Source organism: Aythya ferina, assembly GCF_964211825.1.
Source record: "Aythya ferina genome assembly, chromosome: 2".
In the NCBI taxonomy this organism is placed as follows: domain Eukaryota; kingdom Metazoa; phylum Chordata; class Aves; order Anseriformes; family Anatidae; genus Aythya; species Aythya ferina.
The window spans coordinates 37,390,027-37,413,843 of record NC_140297.1 but is presented as its reverse complement, the minus strand read 5'-3'; the positions used below and the strand labels follow the sequence as shown (position 1 = coordinate 37,413,843).

Below are 23,817 nucleotides of genomic sequence, written 5' to 3'. Positions count from 1 at the left end.
ATTAAAATCCTATAGAAATGAAATGAGAATTATTTCAGAGTACAAACACTACCTTACACCAATATGGAATAATAGAAATGGCCTCAACTAGATTTTGTCTCTAATTATAGCTTCTGATGAGCGACAGGATCTGATAGTCTTGTCATTAACTCAAGAATCAGAAAATCCAACTTAATAACAGAATAAATCCTGCTTGCTCCCTAGTAGCTAGAGGTGAATATTCATTGACATCCAACTTTTATTCTTACACTTATCCTTTGGGAAATTGTGATGAGGACCCTTTCCTTACACTAAAATAAATCACAGAATCACAGAATTTCTAGGTTGGAAGAGACCTCAAGATCATCGAGTCCAACCTCTGACCTAACGCTAACAGCCCCCACTAAACCATATCCCTAAGCTCTACATCTAAACGTCTTTTGAAGACTTCCAGGGATGGTGACTCCACCACTTCCCTGGGCAGCAAATACTAGGATTGAATAGCTGATGAATACGGTTTAAAAAAAAATCTTGGAGATGAGCTGTAAAAACATTAAGTGCTTCCAGACAGGTCTTTCTAGAGTGTGATGATAAACATGAGATGCCATAACAACCTTATTAACGACAGAGAACAAACCATTATGGAAGCTTAATGGACTTAATAGTGCATTTTATCAGATGTTCTTCTGTTCTGAGCTGATGTCTTCCACAAGGCTAGCAGCTCTTTCAATATGCTGAGGAAAAATCAATCTGCAAATACCAACCATTTGCAGGAAAGAGTGTTGGCAGGGCACAGAATCAAAAAAATACAGAAAGACGGGACATAATGACTCCAGCCCCCTCGGTGGGGAGAAGCAGGGAGGGATAGACCGTATCCAAACAGAGATCTGGCCAAGGCACAGAACAGAAGTGGTGGGCCAGACATCCTGCGAAGGACAACCCGTGAAGGAAGCCTTGGGCATGGAGGTATGAGTACAGGGCTATGCAGCGTTGGGGAACATGGACAAGTGCTCTTTCTGCATCATCGTTTGCCCACTGTTGGTGTCTGTTCTCTTCCAGGAGGGCATACAGTAACGTGGGAGCACCCAGCTGGCCTTAGTGCATCCTCAGAGAAAGTCTCCCCCAGGAGAAGGGGAGAGGCCCATAAACTACGTCAGTAGGTTTTGGCTGAGTTGGGACGTAGCATTTAAAGCGCTCTGTAGGAAGGAAGATAAGAGATCTTTATTTTTGATTAGATGGAAATGCACAAAAGTTTTCTTATTTAAACAGGCATATCTTGAGGAAGGTGGAGGCATATGAAACTGAAACCCTGTGAGGGTGGCAGAAGACTTCCCTCAAGGAGAATATACAAAGGTGAGTGGTCCAATGAAGTAGGTTAGGCTGGGTATCCAGGGGAATATCAGCAACACGTAGAGCAGTTATCCCCAGGACTAGATGTCATTTCAAGTTCTTCTCTTCATATAGCTGAACGACCAAAGAAAGCCCCAGATCAGTACGTGCACATATACCTCTGCATTTCCTTTCAACTGCTACTGGTTTGTATTCATGCTTTGATGCTGGTACAGTATTCCCTTGCGTGCCAGGCACTGGTTCCACTTTACAAAATGACATAGACATCTGGGAATATAACTTCCTGCCCATCTTCTTTAGCTGGCTTGGAAATTTTATTCACTGCTAAGGTTAAACTACTTTTTTAAAGCAAATCTGCATCTGTTTCTAAAAACTGGCCTCATCACGATGCAATGTCAGTGTTAGATCTATTTATTACTATTAAAGTTATTTGCTTACTGCTGACATTAGTTACATGGACTATTAAACTACATCAATTATTTAACTTGTTTCTAATTGGTTTAATTTTATAATTTGACTAGCATAACGACATGTTATATAGGGCTACACATTGAGAAATAATGGGGGAGAGTTCATTAAAGGTTTATAAAAATTGTTCTCTTAATATTATATTAAGAAAAAAATAATAAGCCTTTTTTTTTTTTTTTTTTTTTGGCATAAGCTAACCTCACAGTAACCCTTCAAACCGCAGAAGTGAAGCTACTGTGAATCATCTAGCCTCTAACCTTCAAAACATTAAAATAAAACAGATGCTTTCTACTAACTTGGCTCTTGATAATTAACAAATGTTTTTGAGTCAGACCACTGCACAGTGTTTTTACTCAGAAACATTAAAATGACAGATGTGATTCTCCACTCCTCAGTCCTAGAGAACTTCTATCCATGCGTGCTCATGTATCCCGTGAATAAAATGACTGATATTGGAACTAATGTTGTTGAAATAATTTCAGAAAGGCTTTCCAGCATCATGAACCACAGAACCACAGCAAGCAGGACTAGGTGAGAGTCCAGGTGCTCATCTAGTCCATCCTTTTGCTTCATGGCAGAGCCAACCAGACCGATCCCACATCTGGCAGATGTCAAGGCCATTCTGACAGTAAGTGCACAGCCCCTCCAGGCCACCTAGTCCTGTCCTCAACTAGCCCTTACTGTTAAACCTTTTTCTCCTAATATCTTAGTCTTCCTTTGCTGGAAGTGGTACTTATTGCTTGGTTGGATTGCAATAATTTTCCAAGTGCTGCGCTGCCTAATTTCATGACAAAAGGGAGGCATTTGGTAGCTACATATTTAGGGATTTTGGAAAGACTTCTTTGCACCTGTTGGTAGTCAGGGCTGAAGTCCAATGCCACTCTTGGAGAAGTTATGTTGTTTTGGTTCTGCTCAGTGAGATGAAGGGACAAAGAACAGAAAGCCTTTTCTTGCTCTTTTCTTATGCCTTGAAGGAGTATCTGGCCCGTTGCTGCCATTTTTCCAGAACTCAGCAATACGCAGTTCCTTACTCAGCAGATTCCAGAAAAGTGCTAAAAAATTCATAACCCAGAAACACAAAAATATAAACAGTAGTTCTAGACGCTGTAGTATGTATGAAAATAATTGATGCCAATTCTAAATGCATAATGCTAATTATCATAACTAGATTTGTAGACGCTAAAATGAAATTTGTGTCTTCCTTTCAACATGGGAAAATGAAACAATGAGAGGCAAAAACATCTCACAGCAGAAAACAAACTCAGTGTTGAAATCGGTCAGTAGTGCTTTCAACAATCGCTTGCTTAATTATTTCTTGCTTTCCTTGTGCTGCTGCCAAGAACAAAGGTCATATTTAATGACTGCCTAAATCATTTGCAATATTTTTTAGACTTGCCCTGGAGGTAGCTGATGTAGATCCTTTTGTACTTGGTAGGAAAATCTCATATGGATTACCCTGTTAAAGAAATGTTTCCTTTATTTATCTTTCTAAACTTATTTGAATCCCTTCACATCTTTCAAAATACTTTTTTCTTTCTCTGTTTGCTGTCAGATGCAATAGTGACAGCTTCAACAAGGCAACACTGGTTGTTTCAAAATTATAGGGCGTTCAGGACACCCACATCAGCTTTGAAGTAAATTAGAGGAGCCACGAGCATTTACCTCTGCCAAACACAGGAGAATATAAGTCACCACAGCATCATAGTAATGACGTACAACCTTAACCAAGAGTCAGAGAGAACAGCACAAAACTGAGGACCTAATTCTCCTCCTTCTTATCCTTGTAGTAGAAAAAGTCGTGATTCCATTGTTTGGACTTAGTGCTTTACTGTCACTATTCTTGAGAACTGAAATCAAAGGCGATCTCATTTTTCTAATGACAGGACACTCCTGGTGTGTGCATTCACTTCCCTTCCTGCTTCACTAAAGACAGCAGCTGGGCAGCAAGCAGTAGGAAAGTAAGTTATAAAGAGCCACTTTGTGATGAGGTGGAAATAGAAGAAAGAACAGAAGAAAATGGAATATTAATTACATGTATAGGAGGCAGTCTGGGACAGACTGCTTGCCGTCTGACATCAGGCCCAAAACTGAGGCACGTATGAAAAGTATGTCATCTGGAAGGCTGGCAGTGGAAAGTTTTAGGGCTCCAAATAACCAACTCCATTCCACTGGAGAGACCGACGTCCAGTTGTGGAAATGGCCTTGTTCTTTCCAAATTTTTTGAAACATCTCAGTAGGACACAAAATGATCACGCAGGTGATGCCTACACTAGCATTACACGGACACCAAATCAAGTCAGAACTTCTGTTCTCTCCTCCCACAAACAGAAGTGTTTCTGCCCCACAGGATAAATTGTGAGTCCTGCATTTTTTAATGCTTCTCAGAAATCTGACTCTGAAAACACAGACCAGCTACTTTTACCCTCCCTGTTGATTAACATATTGGCTTTGACATTGGTATATAATGGTTAATTTTCAACACTACTAAAGTTTTACATAACCACTGGGTTCTGTAACCACAGTGGATTTAATTATGACAGAAAGTAAGTCTGCTATTGCTGTCATTTTAGTGCATAGCATCACAGCATCATAGGGCAACCTAAGTAGCAAAGGACCTCAGGAGGGCTCCTGTCCAACCTTCTCCCGAAGCAGGGTCATCTATGGAAGCACACCATAGTGCTCAGGACTTTACCCAGTAATGTTTTGGAAACCTCCAAGGTACAACTTTTACCTTTTGGGGCAGTGTCTTCACAAGCTTAATTGCCCTCATGTTGTCTCCAGTTACCTAGTCAGGGCATCTTCTCTTTCAAGCCATGTCTGTTCTCTCTTGTTCCCTTGCCTTGCACCACTATGAAGATGCCGTGAAGACGTTGTCTTTGTTTTCTCCAAATCCTCATTATAGGCACTGGAATTAAGAATGTGCAAAAGCAGGTGTAATTCCTAAATAGGCTAAATATTATGGAAAGAAAGATCGGGCTCTTATATCTGTGTCTTTGTCATTTTCTCTCCTGTTTGTCAAGGCCCTGACTGGCATTATTTCCCTATCATTTCCCAGCAAGCTGATTCAGCAGGGTCTGTAAGCACAGCTTTGATTGTAAGCATGTGTGTGTAGAGGACCACTCACTTCAGACAAACTTTCAGCAGTGTCAGAGGTATAAGCGTTCCCTTAGAGAAAGTGAGTGGCTAAAGTGTCCTGTGATTTAATGCGCACCTTCTGCATTATTCTTGGCTTGGAGATGGATTTATCCGCAGAAAATTCTTTGGAATCTCTGTTACGAAAGCTGGAAACTAAACTTGTTTTTGTGTCTTAAATGAAAGCTGATACTCTGAAATCATTCCTTGGCCCAGAAGTACGTGCTGGTAACACATTAAACAAAGTGAGAACTAGTAACACTGCATCTATACCTAGGCGTGTGCTTGCAGACCTTGCAAGACAGAGGGAAAAGACAGCAGCTAAGCCATGCATATGCTCTGTGTTTCCCTGAGCAGAACCATAAGCCAGCAAACTGTTGCATGAACCTTTACCCTCCTATCAAGATAGCCCATTGAAACAACATCCTGTAAGCTTGTGATTAGCTATCAACAGATTGTCCCTTAAATGTCATTCTTGAAGAGTTATTTAAAAGGAAATAAATTTAGCAGAGAATCAAGGAGTGCTTGGGGAAGTTTAGCTTATACCAATTTGCTGTCCTGCTGGGTCCAGAACCAAAATTGTTTTTAATACTGTGTGTAATGACACTTGTGGAAATCACCCCCGTTTAATATCATGGACACACAGCAAATGTTAAAAACCTCCTAATTAGTCATGCATACTGACAATATAAATATCCACAATCAGTGGGTATAAGCCAAAATTGGAAGACTGGCTTTCGTTCCTTAGGGAACAGGCACGCTACCAGATCACAAGAATAGGAAGAAACTGCTTCCCTGAGTGCATTTGTTCATTATGTTTCTGGCCACTTCAAGGCAGCTACCTCAAGAAGAACTGAAAAGTCCATTTCCGTCACTACTTGAGAACTGCCCAATGTATCTGTCATTCCCTAAAAGAATGGCAAAAGATCTGAGTGAAAGAGGAAGGCACGGAGAGAGAGAATGTCGGTGTGCATACTTGTGGTATTCAAACACTTCCTAATGCACACCCACAACCTCTATTGCGATCAAATAGCATGACTCCTCAAATCCAAATCCAATGCATTTGCTTACAGGGGGCTCTTCTCAAGTTTGCTGTACTTCTTCCAGTAATGCCCAGTCTTCTAAGGAATGGCTTTCCCATTTCCCAGCTTTTCTCTTGGGCAGTGTCGTCCCAGTCTTCAGGTCCTTGCCAGCCCCAGCAGCACAAGGGGCACGATTTTGTCGTCAAGAATTTGTAGTAACACCTGGTGGCAGCAGTGAGTAGCAAGGAAGGAATGACGAAGCCGATACTCAGTCTTCAAATACCATATTGTATTGGCAAATGACTTAAAATTGTTGAGTTTTCCATATATCTTTGTTCTTTCCTCCCACGTGTGTATTTCTACATTCTTTGTACGCATCTTTGCAACTCCAGGTATGGTGTATGAGTGTTTCCTGAGGGCATTTTATCCAACGTATGGACATGTATCTCATGATTTCCTACCAACAGTTCCGATTGCACATAGAACCTGCATGATCTTCAGAAGCATTTTAATGCTTCTCACCTGCTCGGCTGCTTGGTGGACGCCTCAAGCCCACGCATGCTTGTGCAACTTCTCATACTCTATCTGGTGCTGGTGTGGGGATGAGGAAAGGAAGCTGAAGCCTACAATGAAATGCAGAGGAAAGGGTCTGCCTTGCTATGATGGGATGTCACGTCCTTGCTCCTCTTCTCCCAGATGAGGCATTTCCTTCCAAGCACTCCCTCAGGCACTGACAGCTGTTTGCCTCCTTGCTCTGTAGTCAAAGGCAATGCCACCTGGGGTACAGAAGGCAGGTCCTTTTTCTAAGTAAATCCTTTTTGGGATTAGGGTAGAGCTGTACATAAGAGAGAAATAATAATATAGAACCGGTTAAGCATTTTTTTTTTTAATTAAGAAAAATAAATGCTAATTTTTCTGAACCTTGTCAATTCTATGTGGTGATGTCAGTATTTGGAAGCCTTATTTTGGGAAGTATTTTGCGTTTGGAGCATCTGAGCAGCCTAATGACCGTGGCACATCTCTGGGCTCTGACTCAAGAACAGACACAGTAAACCTCAGGGCACCTGATAGGATGAATGCTTCCACCTCATTTTGACACTTGTGAGGTATGCAAGGCTGTAAATGGCAAAGGTTTAGGAACTGCTTCGTGAACAGCCCTACAGTGTGCGGAGCGGGGCAGAGCAGGTGGCCGTGGGGCTGTCAGCTTAGGGACCACCCCCACTAGAGGCTGCTTCTGCTCTTGAACCAGTGCCCTGTGAAACAAGGGAGGAATATCAGCATGGATTTACAGGCATGACGGAGGATGAAGTCTGCCCACAGGAAGGCTGCCAGCCGTTAAGTACCACATTAATTCCAAGCATCCATCACGTACCGCGGAATTAGTGTGGTTTGCAAGACTCCCCGTCAAAAGCAGCTGAGAAGATGGGAAAGCATGACAACACCTTATTGTTTTTAAAACAAAACCAAAGATTAACACCTGTACACTGCTGCTGGATTTACGAAAAGAGTGTTGATTGCGGTTGTCGTGGCCTATAAATTGAAGACAAATCCATTTGCTGCAATGGTGAGTGTGCAAGAGCTGAGGAAAGGCTGCTGAAACCCCGCGACTGTAGTGATGCTGCTAGAATTTAATGTGGAAAAAACTTGTGAAGGAGGACTTTCCACCCCTCCACATGCTGACACAAGAAATAATGATCGAATGATGTGAGGACTGATCAATCTTGCATTGCCATTTCCTCTCTTCCTGACTAAACAAGGGTGAGAACTTTTACTCCTGATGAATCCATATCCCTCTCTGTGTCTCCTCATGGCCTATATTAATCACTCACACTGCACCCTAAAGGTGTCCTTGGCAGGATTTTATAGTAGCCCTTCTAGTGTTGTTCACATCAGCTGTTTTGTTATCCTTGGCCCGTGATGTACTGCAGGGATGATTATAACATTTCCTGGCTGTAAAGACATTTCTGAAGGGTTGAGGGAGAAACTAAACTCTCAGCAGGCACTTGTGTGCATAGCATTTAGGCAAGAATTTACATCGTCCATCTAATATGCAAATCTGAATTGAAATCATGAAATGAGGTGAAGCACTGAGGCCATATGCTACTACTCGCTGTTGAATTTTAAGTCTTTAAAGCTACTTGGCCTCCTGATTGAGGCGTTTATTTTGGAGCTATGCCTACAGAAAGTATGTGCAGCTTCTAGTCAAAGGGAATTGAAAGGGGGCACTTTGATCTGTAGCCACTGCAATCCTCACCTTTCACCTGGGGTGAGGAGTTATCCTTGCCACAGGAGCCCCTGTGTGAGAGGGCACGAGAGGAAAAGAGAAGCCTCACCTGGCTGGTCCTGCCTGAGCCTAAAGCAACACGTAGCCAAGGAAGCAATGCCATATTTCTTAATAAGATCTTCTCAGTCCCAAAGAGGAAAGGAAGACAAGATGTTAAAGATGTGCCTTTGTTTTTCACAGGGGCATCCTGAACTTTTGCTAGCATGTTATGCTTTCCCAGTGCCACAGCATGACTAAAGCAGCCAAAATCTAAAACACAGTGGTTGCCTTGTGCTCAGGATGGAGCATTGCCCTGGAAGGAAGCAAGGAGCAAGAAACAACGAAGTCATAGACACTGTCTGCATTAGCCTTGCATCTTCTGGAGATGCCACAAAAACTGGAAAAAGTGAATATAGGAAAAAATTCCCAGATTTGTTTCAGTTACCTGTTGCTTCCTTTAGCAGCCTTAGATTTTGTGAACATTTGGCCTCACCTCCAGCACACATTAGGTTTCAGGACAGCCATCTCTGTGGTCACATGCTACAAAAATTTAGTTGCTGAGTGTGACAATACTTTTAGAGCACTGTTAGGAGATGGCTAGAAATGCAGTCCCACTGCAGTTCCATTAGCATAATTGGCATCCGCACTTATATGGATTCAGCATTACTGACGCTGTTTCAAAGGGACTGATTATGTGCTGTATCCCTCGGAGCAGTATTTCAGGCTGAGATCCCACTGGGATGTGGCAGACATGAAAAGAAGCCCTAAATTTTATAGTGCTGTGTTAGTATTTCTACAAGAAAAGTGTAGTATCTAAAATAAGGTTATCATGTACAGGCAATTACCAGCTTAATGGATTTACACTGTTCTTTGAGATTTTCCCTGATCAGTTCTCTAGTGTAGCTTCCCTTGATCATCTAATAAGTTTGTTCTTTTCCTAGAAACAGATCTTCAGCATCTTCTGTTACGTGCATGCAAAATGTAGTCGCTTACTATGTGATCTTGAAAATCAGGTGTAGTAGCACTTCACTAGCATTGAACTGTATGGGTCTGTTAGCAGCAGCTTCCTTAGCTTCTTGTGTTACCTTTTGAAGCAAATGCCCAGATGCTGACAAGCAGCCAGGAAGCAAAACCTGAGAGCTGGATACTAAGTCGTATGCTTTAGTGTCCCCAGGTCTCAGATACAGACTAGATGAGCCAAATAGTTTCTGACAATGGCAGCAGACTCTGAGAGCCCCGTCTTGTACCTGGAGGTCACTGGAGTTTCAAGGATGTCCCAGCAACTCCCTTGTACTCCACCCAGCCTCTGCACTGTAACATAAACTTTGCAGGTCTCAATGCTCTTCTTTTCTTTTTCATTTCTAATCTGTCCATTATATGTGTTATGCAGACTTAACATCATACACGTTTCTGTATTATGCTTCAAGAAATAGCGAAGTTATGAAAAAGCGTGTTTTTGCAGGCATTGCAGCATGCGTACATGCTTCTAACCTGAGAGACCTGACAGCCACCAAGCTCCCACACCCAGCTGGGGACACCGACTCTGTACTGACAATTTACAAAGACAAAAATTAACCAAGTGTTAGCTTTTGCTTCCAGCGGTAGAAACACAGGTCCACATTCTGGAGGGCCACCATGGCTTGGGATGGGTCTCCAACACGAGGTCCCTGCCATTCGGGTTGCCCAGAATTGTGGGGATCTATCCCCAAGTGACAGGGTTTAGCAGTCGCAGTATTATGCCTAGATTTGCCACTTGCATATTGCAAATTAAGGGGGACATGATAGCAATGGAGAGCTAATGACCTTTCAGCTACTCCTTTGTCCTTTGCTGTCCCCAAGTTAATTTATCCCTTCCCATACCTTCACCATGCAATTAAATAATTTGAATATATTCGTGTTTTCAAATTAAGTTTTTAAAAATTATTTTTTAAAGCCATACAACTGTAAAAGGGACATTGAGTGTAAATATAATCTAAGAAAAGACCACAGACCCTCTTAAACTGTCTTTGGGGCACCTAATGGAGGAGAAAATTGGTTTCTCGATTTACTTTATTAGACACCCATGGGAGACAGCAAAGAAAGTGTCCCATATTTCTTTTCATACTTCACAGAGAGTAAGCTTTGGGGTACTGTAAAACACTGATTAATGTGAATATATATTTTGGGAGGATGATTAGATAAGATAAGAGCATTTAAAAACAGCAGTAGTTACGCCAATGTGAATGCACAGAGTCCTTTCACTCTTCCTTAATCAAACTGATAAAAGAGATTTACATTTCTTCTTTTTTTTTTTACTTTTTTTTTATAAAAAAGGAAAGAAAAATCTAAGCTTACATTACAAAAGGGATAGCAAGGATTTCCTTGTTTGCTCTCCAGAGTTTTCTTAACCCTGATGTTTGGAATCAATGAGTTGAACAGAAGCAGAATAGCTCCAGATCAAAACCAAGGAACCAGATACCTACGGAATTGGTGGGGTAATTAATATCACTTTCCTGTATGTTTCAAAGGAAATGTATTGTGTTCTGCACAACAGTGTTTGTTTTGACATGAACAACCATCAGCTGTCTCACAACTTTTTCACATGGTTTCAGTAGGAAGAAAAATTGCGAAGTTTCTGTCTACCAGATACATAAAAAAAAAAAAACAAACAAACAAACAAACAAACAAAAAACCATTTTGCTAGGATCTAGGGGCTCTAGTTCACGCCTAAGTGCCAGGCAATGCACAGAGCAAGTGAGCACCCAAAGGATACATTAGATACTGAATGCATACGGTGTTAGGCTCATCTCTTCAAACAAGTGAGCGAGGTTCTTTCATTTATATACTCATAAATGGAGATTTTCATGCCATCGTGACAGGAGCAGGCACTTTTATGTGTGTGAGGTGTGCAGGAGACTGAAATTCTACAGCAATATCTTGTGTTTATCGAGGAGGCTCAAGAGCACTAAACTGGGTAATAGACCCTTGCAGGAGAAGGCAGAGAGTAAAAGAAGTGCTCTTTAACAAGGGCCAAAGCCAGAAGACAGTCTAAATCCACTTATACCCAATTTCACCCAAAGGGCATGTTCTCCTGTATGCAGTCCAGGGTTTTTCCTCCCTGGCAGAAGATCCTTTTGAATACCAATTGTTTGAACTTATGTTTAGGGACTTCCCAATTGTCATGCCTCTTATCTTGCAGATTTACATTCCGTCCTTCTCCTCGGCTTGCAAACACTCCTTATGCATGATGCTGACTTCAGCCCACGCACTATTTGTGTGCTATTTGAAAGACCCAGCCCACAGCAGGAGCAGAGTGCTTGGCTGTGGTCCTTTCTTTGGAGACAGCACAGAAAAAAATGGGTAAAATTCTGCTCCCTTTTATTCAACATTCCTCTTGATGGCCATGGGACCGATAGCTCTTCCCACAACCCATAGAGATACAAATACGGTATAGAAGCATGTGTTTAGAAAACTTATCCAGCCTTAGCTTGGTAATTGGCCCGTCTACCTAGCACATCAACCTAGTGGGCCTACTTGTGTGTCAGGAACATGACACGGGAAGAAAACTTGGTCAGTGCCATTCAGGCTGTGGTCGTGGGTGCCCACAGCCTAAGGCTGATGGTATGTGCTCCTCGCCAGCAGCCCTGCACGGCCACTCAGCCTCCAAGTGACAGGGACCTTGCCACTGAGGCCTACACCAGCAGCTGGAGGCGTCTGGTGGTGGTGCCACATGGAGCATGGGGCAGGCCCTGTGAGACGCATCTGCTCCCCCGCCCTGCAGATCTGATTTCCCCAACCTCCTGAATTTCAAAACTTTCTGTCAACTAGTAAAAGTTTCTCCTGACAGTGTGCATCTCCTCTGTGCTTCACAGTCGATCAGACTACGTCCCTATGTATTATTTATTGTGCTGTGGCAGCGCTCTGACAGAGCTGGAAAATTGGCTGGCAGGATTCCGTCCCAGCTCCGCATGGCTCACGGTCCAAGAGCAATCACAAGGCTGATTGTACAGGGAAAAAGCTGCAGCTCAGCACTCACAGACCTGCCAATACATACGTGCAGACCTATATCCTGGATTTAGATATGCAACTTTTTACAAGTGTAACTGAAGTGCCAGCTTTCTTCTTCCCCCTCCACGCTGTATGTCCTCACGTAGCTCAGCCTCATGCTGGCCTGTCAGAAAGCCTCAGGGGAATGAGTACAGCCTTCACAGCCAAAATCACTTTGCCTTGCAAAGTTTTGCCTTTTCCATAATTATACATGTACCTGTTAACAACAGGCTAAGCAGTCGTGGCCCCTTTTGGATAGGAAGTGTCCAAGTCCGTACAGAGCATGCTGCTGTTCCCATGCTGGGAGGATGGTGGCACGTTGTCCTCGGCTCTGAAGATGTCAATGTTTCCACCAGATGTCAGGTGAAGGGGTTTGCGTTGGGTTTTTCTGTGCAGAGGAACAAAGATATTAGCCAGTAAAATGACTTTTGAGCTGGATTTTATTTGGATTTGAAGTCAGCCTGTGTTGAGGAGCCTGCTGAAAACTAATCCTGAGACAGCCCCGTCAGTTAGCACACCTACAAGCAGCACTTGGTACTGACTCAGTCTCTGCAGCCTGTGCTGCTGCCTCCTGACAAAAGCATGCAATGGTGTAATTGCTGGGTCCAAAACTGCCTCTTTCCTCTGTGCCTGTACGGGGACTGGTACTGACATGGGTTCCCTACTTCAGGAAGTTTTTCTTTGCTACTTATAAAAAGACACAAAAGAAACTCCTGGAAGCAAATCTTAGGTGTAGCACTGATGTGTATAATAACACTAAAATGAACATTTCCACACAGAGAGCCACATGCCTGTTCTAAATAACAGCAATGAGGAAACGCATATATTTAGACAGGTACAACATATAGTTACGTGTGGGTGGCTGTGTCTGGGCCATATTTCAAATGAGAAGAAGATGCTGCTTAGCACTGTATCCATGGCATGGCTTATGGCCACTCTCTTCCAAGGTTCCTATTTTGCAGGATGTTCAACATATAACTAGCTGCTATAATACAAAGGGGTTTCAATTCCCCAGTATGATTGCATCACATAATTCTTGAAAATCTATTTAATTCATTTTAGAATATTTTATAGACCTGGAAAACCTGAAGCGTGTATCCAGTGTGCATGCAGCATTTTCAATACAAGTTCATGTTCTGCTTCACTTACTAATGTGCCTGTGTGCATATGCAAAGTTTTTCTCTAAATAAGCAAGGTATCGCACAGACCAGTAGCCTGGATATAACCATTACCAAATATGTTACATGGAACTCTTCCAGTATTTTAATTTAATTATGCTATTTTGGTGTATATACAAATCTAAATTTAGCAAAATCACCTCATGGCAATGTAGAACTCCACAGTCAGTACTTTAGGGAATATCTGGTGTTAATGTCTTCAGTAAAACAGCTTTAATTACATTCATCTCAGTCCTAGCTGATCTGGAGCTTATTCTCTCCAATTTTCCAAGGGAAGTATGATACCTTGCTATTAAAAAAAATGCTACAAACTAAATAAAACATTGGACCAGAAGCATATCTTGGTCTAAATGCAATCATAAGCAACTGTATAACGTGTTGCACTGCACAGTACAAAACAGATCATGCTTTTATGTTGCAAAAAGTTCTTATATTCTTCACAAAACGTACAATATGAGCTTTTATCTGTAGAGTTGCCCTAGCTTCATTAAAAGTCTTCAGATTCTCATTTCTCTTGTTAACAGGCACACAGTTAATACACAACTTGTTTTTATAGTGTAAACTCTCTGAGGTAGCAAATGCCTCTTTGTATGGTATATGGTATGTGTATGGTGCTATTCCCAGAAGCAGCGAGTAGAAAATATCATTTTCTGTGCCTGTTTCGTAGACAGTCTTCAGCCCAGTCCTTCCTCCCAGTTTGAGCAAATACAGGCCGTGCAGCGTGCTCTATCTACAAGTTAAGAAACTCAGACTCTGGCAGGCAAAGAGGTAGAACACGCTCAGCAGTAAGGATCCTTGCTAGGAAGCATGCTGCCTGCAGCCTGCTCTCATTCAGGGCTCAGTCTTTGCTCGTACTAAAAGAAAACAAACACTGATTCCAGTGCTGTAGTGGCAGGCCGAGCTATCAAAGAGCTGAAACGCCTTTCTGACTTCATTTGTCGAGGCATATGTTCCAGGGAGGGGTGGGGAGAGGCAACTTATCAAATCATAATTAATAATAAAATTCTAGGTGCTTTAATGCATTCTCTCTGTGCATGTCAACTGTCAGGTCCAAAGCAGCACTAGAAGCAGTACAAATGAAAGTCTTCAGACTAAAATATCTACATATTAGCCTGGCTCTGCAACTGCTGCGCCTGACAGGAGTACTAAGCGTTACCTGTACGACTCCATTTCTTTTTAATATTTTATACAAATGGAAATCCTTTAGAATGAGAATGAAGACAACATCATGAAAACAGGAATAGGGCTGTCTATTAAGATGCAGAGATAAATGCAAACTGTTTGCTTCATTTTCTCTTCTTTGAGTTACAAATTTTTTGCTGTCATGAAAACCCTTTTCATCTTCCCTGAAATTCATCTCTATGGCACTCAGTTGACAAATATATTCATCACAGTAGTGTATTTCCCAGAGACTCCTGTCTTCTGCCTCAAGCACTTTATTCCTTTAGATGATAAAAGTATTTATCTGAGAAGCGTTTACATACATATCTGCGGGGCTGTAGGCTCGCAGACACCATCAAAGTATTCAAAAAATCGTACTTCAAGAAAAAATAAATGTTAAAGACAGGTATTCTCTATGATAGAATCCTTGTTCCACAATGGATGTATAGTGACTATTCTTCCACTATATTTGGACAATGAAAAGCTCTCTGCTGTGACAGTTAAGGGGGCTGTGTATGTATTGTATGAACTCAGAAGTTCTACTTAAGGTTCTCAATATGTGTCAAGGCAGCTGCATTACCACATTCATATGTGTAATGGCCATTTACATGAAATGGTAAAATAATCAGTAGGTGAGAATCCGTGTGTCTAGTTTTTGCACTTTTGTTCATATTTTGGTATTTGCAGCCTCGAGGGCAATGAGGGTTGAGAAAGTTGACTACTGCAGCAACCAAACTATCGGTAAGACAAAATGCTCTTCGTCTTCACCCTCCTTTACCACAGGGGACACTGGCCCCATTTTCATGGCATCCACTACTGCAGTATTGATTGTCAAGGGGGAACATGTGAAAGCAGCACCCAGAACCCTCCTCCTTTCTGACTGCTCACCTTGTATTTTAGGTATACACTAGCTCATTTCAGCTGGGGTTCTGGCTCTTTGAAAAATTGCCTTTTCCTTCACTCTTCGTACTTCCCTCCTGCTGGTGACCACTTAAGTGCTTTAGAGCCAAACATATAAAATATACACTGGAATCATTTTGCCCACAATTGAAACCAAACCACTCTGAAAGCAAAAACACAGGATATAGTCAATAGCGAATCTATAGCTAATCGGGAAATGAAATTTATGTACACAGAAATTGTCTTCTCTAAATTAGCACCTGGCTGGGATATTAGCATTACGTCAGCCATCATCAAAACTGGGGGTTCAGATGTTCAGAAACTTCTTGTTCGGAAGTCAGAACCTCTATTTTGCTTCTTACATGAAAATCAGTATTTCCAACAGAGTTCCCTTTAATACTTTGCTAGAGCACTGGTAAAATGCATATTTGACTAAATATCCCTGTGCAGCAAGGCACTTGCAGCTTCCCATCAGGACTTCTATGGTGCACAAGCTTTCGGCTAGCCAGGATGACTGTCCAAAACTCTTCCTACTGGGTGCCTCACTTTGGGTGTTACTCTTCAAAGAACTGGCCAAGCCTGAAAAAATAATTTGCAAGATCACAGCCCACTGGAATTTCCAGTTTGCCATTACTGGCCATTCTGAGGTACACTGACACAGCAAAAGGACATTTGGAGTTATTTATTGAAATATTTTAAAAATATGTTTTGTCTGTCTTTAATATTTTATGTCTCCTCTCCTCTCCTCTCCTCTCCTCTCCTCTCCTCTCCTCTCCTCTCCTCTCCTCTCCTCTCCTCTCCTCTCCTCTCCTCTCCTCTCCTCTCCTCTCATCTCCTCTCATTTTCTCCAAGCACTAATTAAAGGTAAGTTGATACAAGAGGGTCTAGAGAGCTGATATTCAGAGTGTTTGAAGGAGTCATCTCAAAACATGACAAGTGCTAGGAAATATGTTACTGATTTTTTTATTTTTTTTAATCTCCATGTCTCAATTAAGTTTAAAGGTACGATTTATTTCTTTACTTGTTATTTGATTCATTCTGGCTTCACAACTAATCAGAATTAGTCTTTTGTAATCCCATCCCTAATGGTGTACAAAGTCTTTTCATTAACGTCTGGGCAGTTTTGAGACTTTCTAAACAAAGAAATCTTAAGGAGATTTGGGATAAAATTCATCTCTGTGTAAAAGTTAGACCCAGGCCTAGGGTCCTTTACACCTTTCTGTTGCCTTTTTAAGTCCCTTTATCCTGCTGAAGAAGATAAACTTAATTTTATGGGGGGAGGGGGGGGGAAAAAAGTTGCCTGCTATTTAAACAAGAAATGTAAACAGGATTTGTAGTATGCTAGTTCAAGCCAAATAGCTACCCCTGTAAAAGCCAGCTGTATCCCTTTGTTGAGCCTGTTCTTTACTAGTAAGAGTAACTTGGCAGCATATGGGCACACCAAGCCTGGCCGTCAAATAGCCCACGTTTTTCCCATAAAACATGCAGGTGACGATGCAATGTCTTGCCACTGTAGCTTCACCCTCTATATTCTCTATGTTCTGTTTTCTCTCTTTTTTATTTGAATTTTCCTTAGCACAGGTGACTGATAGGAGCTTACAGCTGCTGGGCCGGCCCCGGCTGTATGTTGATCCTGCCAAGGCCACTCGTGTGTGCCCTGCCCTCCTCTGGTTATTAAACACATTCTCCGAAGTAAGAGAGGCGCCCCGGTTCCCTCTCCTCCTGGCCCTGCACCCACCTGAGGTGAAATTGGTCAAGTGAGCATCCATAAGCATAATGGAGCTTCTGCAATGCCAATCAATGCTATTTGATTGATGGTGCTGTTACGATATTCAATATCTTTCCATTACAATCTGTAGCTGTGAACAGCCAGTGCTTCAAAACCTCATCTCTGGGAACAGAATTACAAAACCTTGGCTGGTTTAGATTCTGATGGATAAAACGTGTGAGAGCATGTGTAAAACCCCTCATGATGATGTTCTTCGTATATTGTTACAAAATGAGCTTGGTTTCCATCGGAAGACTAGCGCCCTAGTAATGCTGATTCATAAAGATAATGCATCCCTGCATAGGAAGTTACGAAACTGTATTGATTTCAGACACATCGTATTATGTGCAAAAAATAAAACCAGCCCTGCTGTGATTTAGGAGCATGGGACAGCAGTTGGAGGAGGGTAGTGACAATCAGGGCTCCTGGCTTCTATTCCTAGCCATGGCACTGACTCACTCCATGACCTTGTGTAAGTCTGTCGACCTCTGTGCCTGTTTACCCATGCAGCAGAATGAAAAAAAATAATAAAGACCAACCTTGCCGGGGCTGAAACCCTTGGTTAAAAAGAGCTCTGTATACAGGCATTGTTGACAAACTAAATAAATCATGAATGAGTTTTGGGTGAGTTACAAAACATCTCCTGTATGAGGTCTCTTCAAGTCGGTCCCATTATGTATTTCAGCGCAGCACATATGGTCCTATCTTTAAAACACTGGGTAGTGTTACACACCGTGGGATAAGTTACAGCATGGCGATTTAACATTAACGTTAACGGGAGCCGTGCAGTTGAAGCCTATTGCACCCTGCTGAAAGTGTGCCCTCAGGAGTGCTGCATTGCTAATCATTTACAAACCTTCTGATTTAAAAGGCGGTGCAGGAATTTCCAACTTCTGTGGGTTTGGGATCTGAACCCTGTCAGAAACGTCGCAGCTTTCAGCATGTCTGTGTGTCAGTACTAACAGACTGCTGTGAAACACTGCTCATGTTCCTAGGGGACACCTGTGCAGTTACCGACCCTGTGACAGGTGAAACCAGGGCATTTACACATAATGTAGGTGAAGTTACCCTGACATAAATGAACAAGAAGCACTCAGTTCCTTACAGCAGTGTTGCATTTAACTTCTGAGCTTTTATTTATATTATTTCTATTGCTCTTAAGTGAAACACTGTATTTTGTAGCACCCTGGCAGATCAGATAATATTGCTAATGATAGCATCATATTATGCATTTTTGTTGAAGTTGTAACAACACTTTGGACTGTTTTACACAGAATAATAATGGGACAATAATTCATATTGTGACCTGTGAAAAAAAAGTGTTCACATGCAACTGACTGATATCAGGAAGCCCCCTCCACTTTTGTGTGATTCACCTTTATGTATATAAGCGACCTCAGTAGCCACCGTGCTTGCCCTGAACCAGGCAAGTATCTCCACGATCTGTATTGTAACTTCCATGTTTTAGCACTTAATTTTTTCATACTGTATTATCTTATTACTCACAGAAAGCCGCAATGATCTGGGGTCAGAGTTCAGTTTGCTCCTGGCATGTTTAAGTACATACGATAAAACCAGCAGGCCGGCTCCACAGCTAGAGCCCGGGCAACGTAAAGGTGCACCTCCCGCTGCTGAAACAGTGCCTTGGCTCTGAGCTGCAGGAGGTCCTGGCAAGCACAAGCGCCACATTTTTATGTACGATGACTTCCCTACATGTAGAAATTACCAGGTGAACCGAAAGTAGTGTTTTTTTTTTTTTTTTTTTTTTTCTCCTGAACAAGTCCGTAAACTGATAAGCTTCACAGGAGGAAGTGGAACTTTATCAGCTCCCAGACATTCTTTTCTCTTTGAAAAGTAGCGCAGTCAAACATGGGGACAGGCAATGTTTTCTGATGTCATTTTCTCCTTCACTGACTGTACTGATAAAATTATCTCTAATTTCCACAGCCACCAGCGTCTTTACCACTTTGCCATCCCAACCATTTTACATACTGTCAAAATCTACGTCTTTCATAGTTGTACATAGTTGTACACAGTACACTTTTATTCAAAAACAAACAAAAAATTGCCCAAGTACTAAAATATAGGCCTATTTAGAATCAACTAAAACATTTACTTATGCTAATCAGCATCTCTAGGCATATCTAGATGTCAACAAATTTGATTTAGAAAGTGTGACAATTTTTTTTTTGGTTTGTTTGTTTTGTTTTTTTTCTTTTGCCTGGTGAAATAGGACTGCAATCTTAACCGGTTAAAATCAAATGACATAAACAAGCACACCCCATCAGGCTACTCATACTCAAAGATAAAGGAAGATCTGTCTTTGCTAGCACCTACAGAAAACCCTTCTGTTCTTCCAACGTTGCCAGTCACCAAGAGAATATGTTCATGTTCCCGACTCCTACTGGAATCAACAGCAAGAGCATGGGTGAGGGCAAAAATACACACACAAGTGTTCCACAGAATACACGTGGCTGCTTTATTAAACTTTGTTTCTTCTTAAGGTAATACTAAAGTCTTTAAGTAGATTTCACTACACGTGGAGTGCTCAGAAGTTGTGGTTCTGTAATACTGAAGCTACAGGAAAGTCAAGAAACCACAAATATTCCCATCAGTGTTGTCTTTAGCAATGCGCAGTTCCAAAAACCCCCTGTCTCTTCGGTCTGTTTTTCTTTGGGGGCGAGGAAGGAGGGGAAGAATCACATTTCAGGAGAAACCAACCCTTCCAAACCACAAGTTATCAGGCAGGGCTGGCTGGCTGCAGCGTTGTTTTCTGGAAGATCAGCACTTCTCCTCTCAGTGCCCCTGGTGCCGCTTTTGATTCTTTTCGCTGGAGGTTTTATGCAGCCCTGTCTATGGCAATGCTCTTTGTGCTTGACGTGCAGAGGCCTACCTGCAAGCCTGTAAATTATTTATTGAAATTAAATACAAGAATTAAGCAGGTGACACCCTCACTGGTCCTCTGCAAATATATACGGTTCAAATGTAGTGGAAAAAACCTTCAGAATTGGTTTTCTTTTGTACTTTGTTATTTGTACGTAGCCACCGCAGCTCATCATTTTGGTCATTTGGCCGTGCCTCTCTCTGAGCTGCCCTGGAATGGCCAGCTCAGTTGTGCCAGGGGAGGTTCAGGTTGGAAATGGGGAGGAATTTCTCCTCAGAAGGAGCAGCCAGGCGCTGGGACGGGTTGTCCGGGGAGGTGGTGGAGACACCGTCCCTGGGGGTGTTTAGGGAAAGGTTGGACGTGGTGCTTGGGGACACGGCTCAGTGGTGACACTGCTGGCAGGGGACGGCTGGCCCAGTGCTTCGTGCTGTGGCAGACCCTGTGGCAGTTCCCCTGCTGCTTCCCTCCCTCCCTTCAGGCCTGGCTGACCCCAGCGCACCCCCTGCCCCCAGCCCCGCCCCGCCCCATCCTCCCCCCAAAATGGTGGGCGCGGGGCTGCGCCCCTCACGCCCCCAGCCCACCCTCCCCTCACCGCCCTCCCTCCCGCCTCTCCCTCCCCTCCAATCACCGCCGACCTTACTCCTCCCCGCCTCCTCTTGCCCAATCAGCGCCCCCCTTGGTGGCGCCGGCCGGGCCGGGGGCGGGCTCCTTTGAAGCCGGCGGGCGAGTGCTGCCGCGAGCGGGGGGGCGGGGCCTCCTTCCCCCCCCCCCTCCCTTATCCCTCCCCGCTCCTGGCGGGAGCCCGGCAGTGGCGGGCGGGCGGGCGCGGAGGGGGTGGGGCCGCGCTGGGCGGGGCGCGGCGCTGAGGCGGCTGCGGGCGGGCGGGCAGGCGGCGGTCGGTGCGGCGGGGTCGCCATCGCCATGGTGTTCCTCAAGCTCCGCGAGCAGGTGGGTAGCTCCGCCGCCTCCCCTCCCTCATTCCTTCTGCCCGTCGTTCCTTCCTTCTTTCCTTCCCTTCCTCCCTTCCCTCCCGGGCGGGAGGGAGGCAGCATGGCTGCTGCCGCCATGTGCCGCCGCTCCCCGGCACACACCCGGCTTTGTTCGCCGCCGGGTCACGGACGGGGCCGGGAGCCCCCTCCCCGTACCCCCCCGGGACCCTCCCGGTCCCCCCGGGGTCGGGCACAGAGCGGGCAGGGGGCGCCCCCCCCCCCCTCCCCTCCCCTCCAGCCCCGCTTCCCCGCCGGGCCGTCCCCACACCCCCCAAAAAAAAATGGGTTTTGGAGCCTCGTCCCCAAAAGGCACCCACACGGGGTGGCTCTGTGGGGGTTGGTGCTGCCCCTCTGGGGGGGCTGGGTGCGCCCCTCCCGTGTTGGGAGCCCCTCTGCAGGGAGCCGCTGGGGGATAGGCAGCAGAGCCCAGCCAGCAGCGGGCTCACCCCGGTGTGGGGCTTGCGGGGGTCTCCGGGGGTTCATCGGTACCTTGGGAGCCGAAATGTTCCCTCCCCTGAAGGGCTGAGGGAGATGGGAAGGGGAGGGGGAGAGCGCTGGTTTTGGAGAAGCGTTTCTGGGGGGTGATGCTGGCAGCATCTTTACCTTTGCCTTGTGGGCGGGGGTCTTCGATTGCAAGCGCTGTCAAATCCTGCTTTCTTCAGGATTCCCCAGAATCATTAGGAACCGCATTAACACGAAGTTTCCCTGCTTTGCTAATCACGGAGAGCTCCTTCAGCTCAGTGTTCTCGTGCGAGGTGCCTTGGCCTCAGGATCAGGTGCTGCGCTGCGATCGCAACGCCCCCGGCTCGCTGGGGTAAACCCGCCCTGGGTAGGATACAAAAGCGGAGGAGCCGAGTTTGGTGTTTGGTGGAGCACGCTGCGTGTTTACCTGGACCAAATACTCCACGCCAGTGCATTTGCCTGGAGTGCAGGAGGTAATCACGTGCGCTGGGAGCCCGGGCAGCGAGCCTTTGCTTCGGCGCTGGCTGCGTTTCACGGGGCAGTGCAAAGGTGCCCAGGTGCTGGCGCTTTCCTGCCAGCGGGAAGCACGGGAGTGACTTGCGAATTCCCTGCCTTAGCAGATTGGTATCTGCAACAAAGGGTCTGCTGTGTCAGGCGTTGCTTTTGTGTAATTCTCAAGGCTTTTTCCCCTCCCCAAGTCAAGTTGTTGATGCCCCTTGATCAAGGAGGGCTCTGTATTCCTAATTTAAGCATCGCGATTTTGCTGGGGAGAGGCAGACCTAGGGCATGCAAGCAAGCAGCTTGATATTTCCTTACCCCTCGTATTGCAACGTGGTGTAAAAGCGGTGCCTGAGAGCTTATGATGAGGTCAGAAATTCTGCTTTGAGGCTCCTAGGGTGAAATCCCAGTGCTGCTTGCAGTTGATTTGATTGATGTAGCGCGCTGATAAACAAAACTTTGATCCTACAGGTGCTTCGCGTGTTTGTGAAACTCAAATATTTGGTTGTCTCTGGAGGCCAGCTTGATGCATTTCACTTTCAGAATGGAGCTTTACCATGTGCTGAGGAGAGCAGGCCCTTCCTTGGGCTCAGCAAGCAGCCAGCAGGGACGTGCTCAACAGATTTGTGTTACTGCCTGAGCTTTGCTGCTTTGCCATCCTGCAAGGCAGTAATGTTTTGCTGAGTTCTGAAATAATTCAGGGTGTACGCTTTCAGAAGGGACTTGTTTGCTTTCAGATGATATTAGGTATCAAAAAAACTACAAGCTGTCGTTGCAAAAATTGCATGCAAAGCTAAACTGAACCGCACAGAGCAAAGTTTGTGCTTGTAATGCTCGATAGCAAATCGTTTGACTCTGGGATAGAAAGTGCAATCACTACAGAAGTTGGAAGCTCCAGATTGTTCTCATGGTTCTTGGTTTGCTGTGCAACGTCAGGCGTGCTTGGAAACAGATGAAGTAAACCCGCAAATTCTGTTATTTCAGGTTAAGCCATTCAAGGCAGAGATGGAAAATGCAGTAAGTGTGCCTTATGATTAAGGTATTTCCCCTTCAGTTTGTTTGCCTTTGTACTATCTTCATAGCGTGCTGCTTGTGCGCCAGGTTTTTCTAGATGAGGAGCTGCTTGAACTGCTGCAACACCAAAGGAGGGGGAAGCAGGCTGTAAAAGGAAGTTTCAGCTCCGTCCCGAAAATCCGTGGTGCTTTCCTGTAGCAAACTGCCTGGAAAGCGGTGTTCGAGGTCAAGGTTCGCTGATGTTTTATCAGACCTTTTGGAGAGGCGGTGAAAAGAAAGAGAAGCAGCTTGCTTTTGGGTGGTTATTAACGGCGTGCCTTGGTCTCCTGGACTTCCCAGCTCTGAAAGGCAAAGTGTCGCGTGGCTTGGGTCATTCAGGCACAGTTTGCAGGTATAGTAAAGGTTTCCCCGAACAGGCAAATTTTTGCTTTAAAGAGCCTTAAATTAGTCTCTCAATAAGGAATGACAGTCCATTTTTTCTTTAGCAGGTAGGTGAAATGTCGGTAGCCTGACAGCTGAGGGCTTCTTAGCTTTGTGTTAAAAATCATACCTGCACTTACAAGTTGACTTTTAGGCCAGCATGAGCCTACATACCAGTGTAGTTCTGCTGAAATACACGAAGCCCTGATCAAAACTGGCTGAATTTGGTCTTTAATTTTGGACCTATATATCTATTTGAGGCAAAGTCCCTTGGGTGCAGCATGGCCTGTAAAGCTTTATTTA

At 44.3% G+C, this 23,817-nt stretch overlaps 1 protein-coding gene and 1 long non-coding RNA gene across 4 annotated transcripts in view; one reads left to right on the top strand and one right to left on the bottom strand.

The window, feature by feature from the left end:
• Positions 1 to 18,359: 18,359 nt before the first annotated feature.
• Positions 18,360 to 22,299, bottom strand: LOC311430735. Its single transcript, XR_014688994.1, has 2 exons — positions 21,724 to 22,299; positions 18,360 to 20,148 (listed from the first exon to the last, which is right to left on the bottom strand). It is a non-coding gene; the product is annotated as an uncharacterized lncRNA (long non-coding RNA).
• The window catches only part of ANKRD28 (ankyrin repeat domain 28), a gene marked incomplete at its 3' end in the record, with an annotated part of 117,426 nt that continues 114,580 nt past the window's right edge, over positions 20,972 to 23,817 (top strand). For 2 of the 3 annotated variants that reach the window (XM_084507554.1, XM_084507553.1), the window contains exon 1: positions 20,972 to 21,079. In XM_084507554.1, the coding sequence (XP_084363680.1) occupies positions 21,053 to 21,079 (27 nt within the window). In that variant the 5' untranslated portion in view covers positions 20,972 to 21,052. The remainder of the gene's footprint in view (positions 21,080 to 23,817) is intronic. The other variant, XM_084507555.1, reaches the window with a different exon arrangement.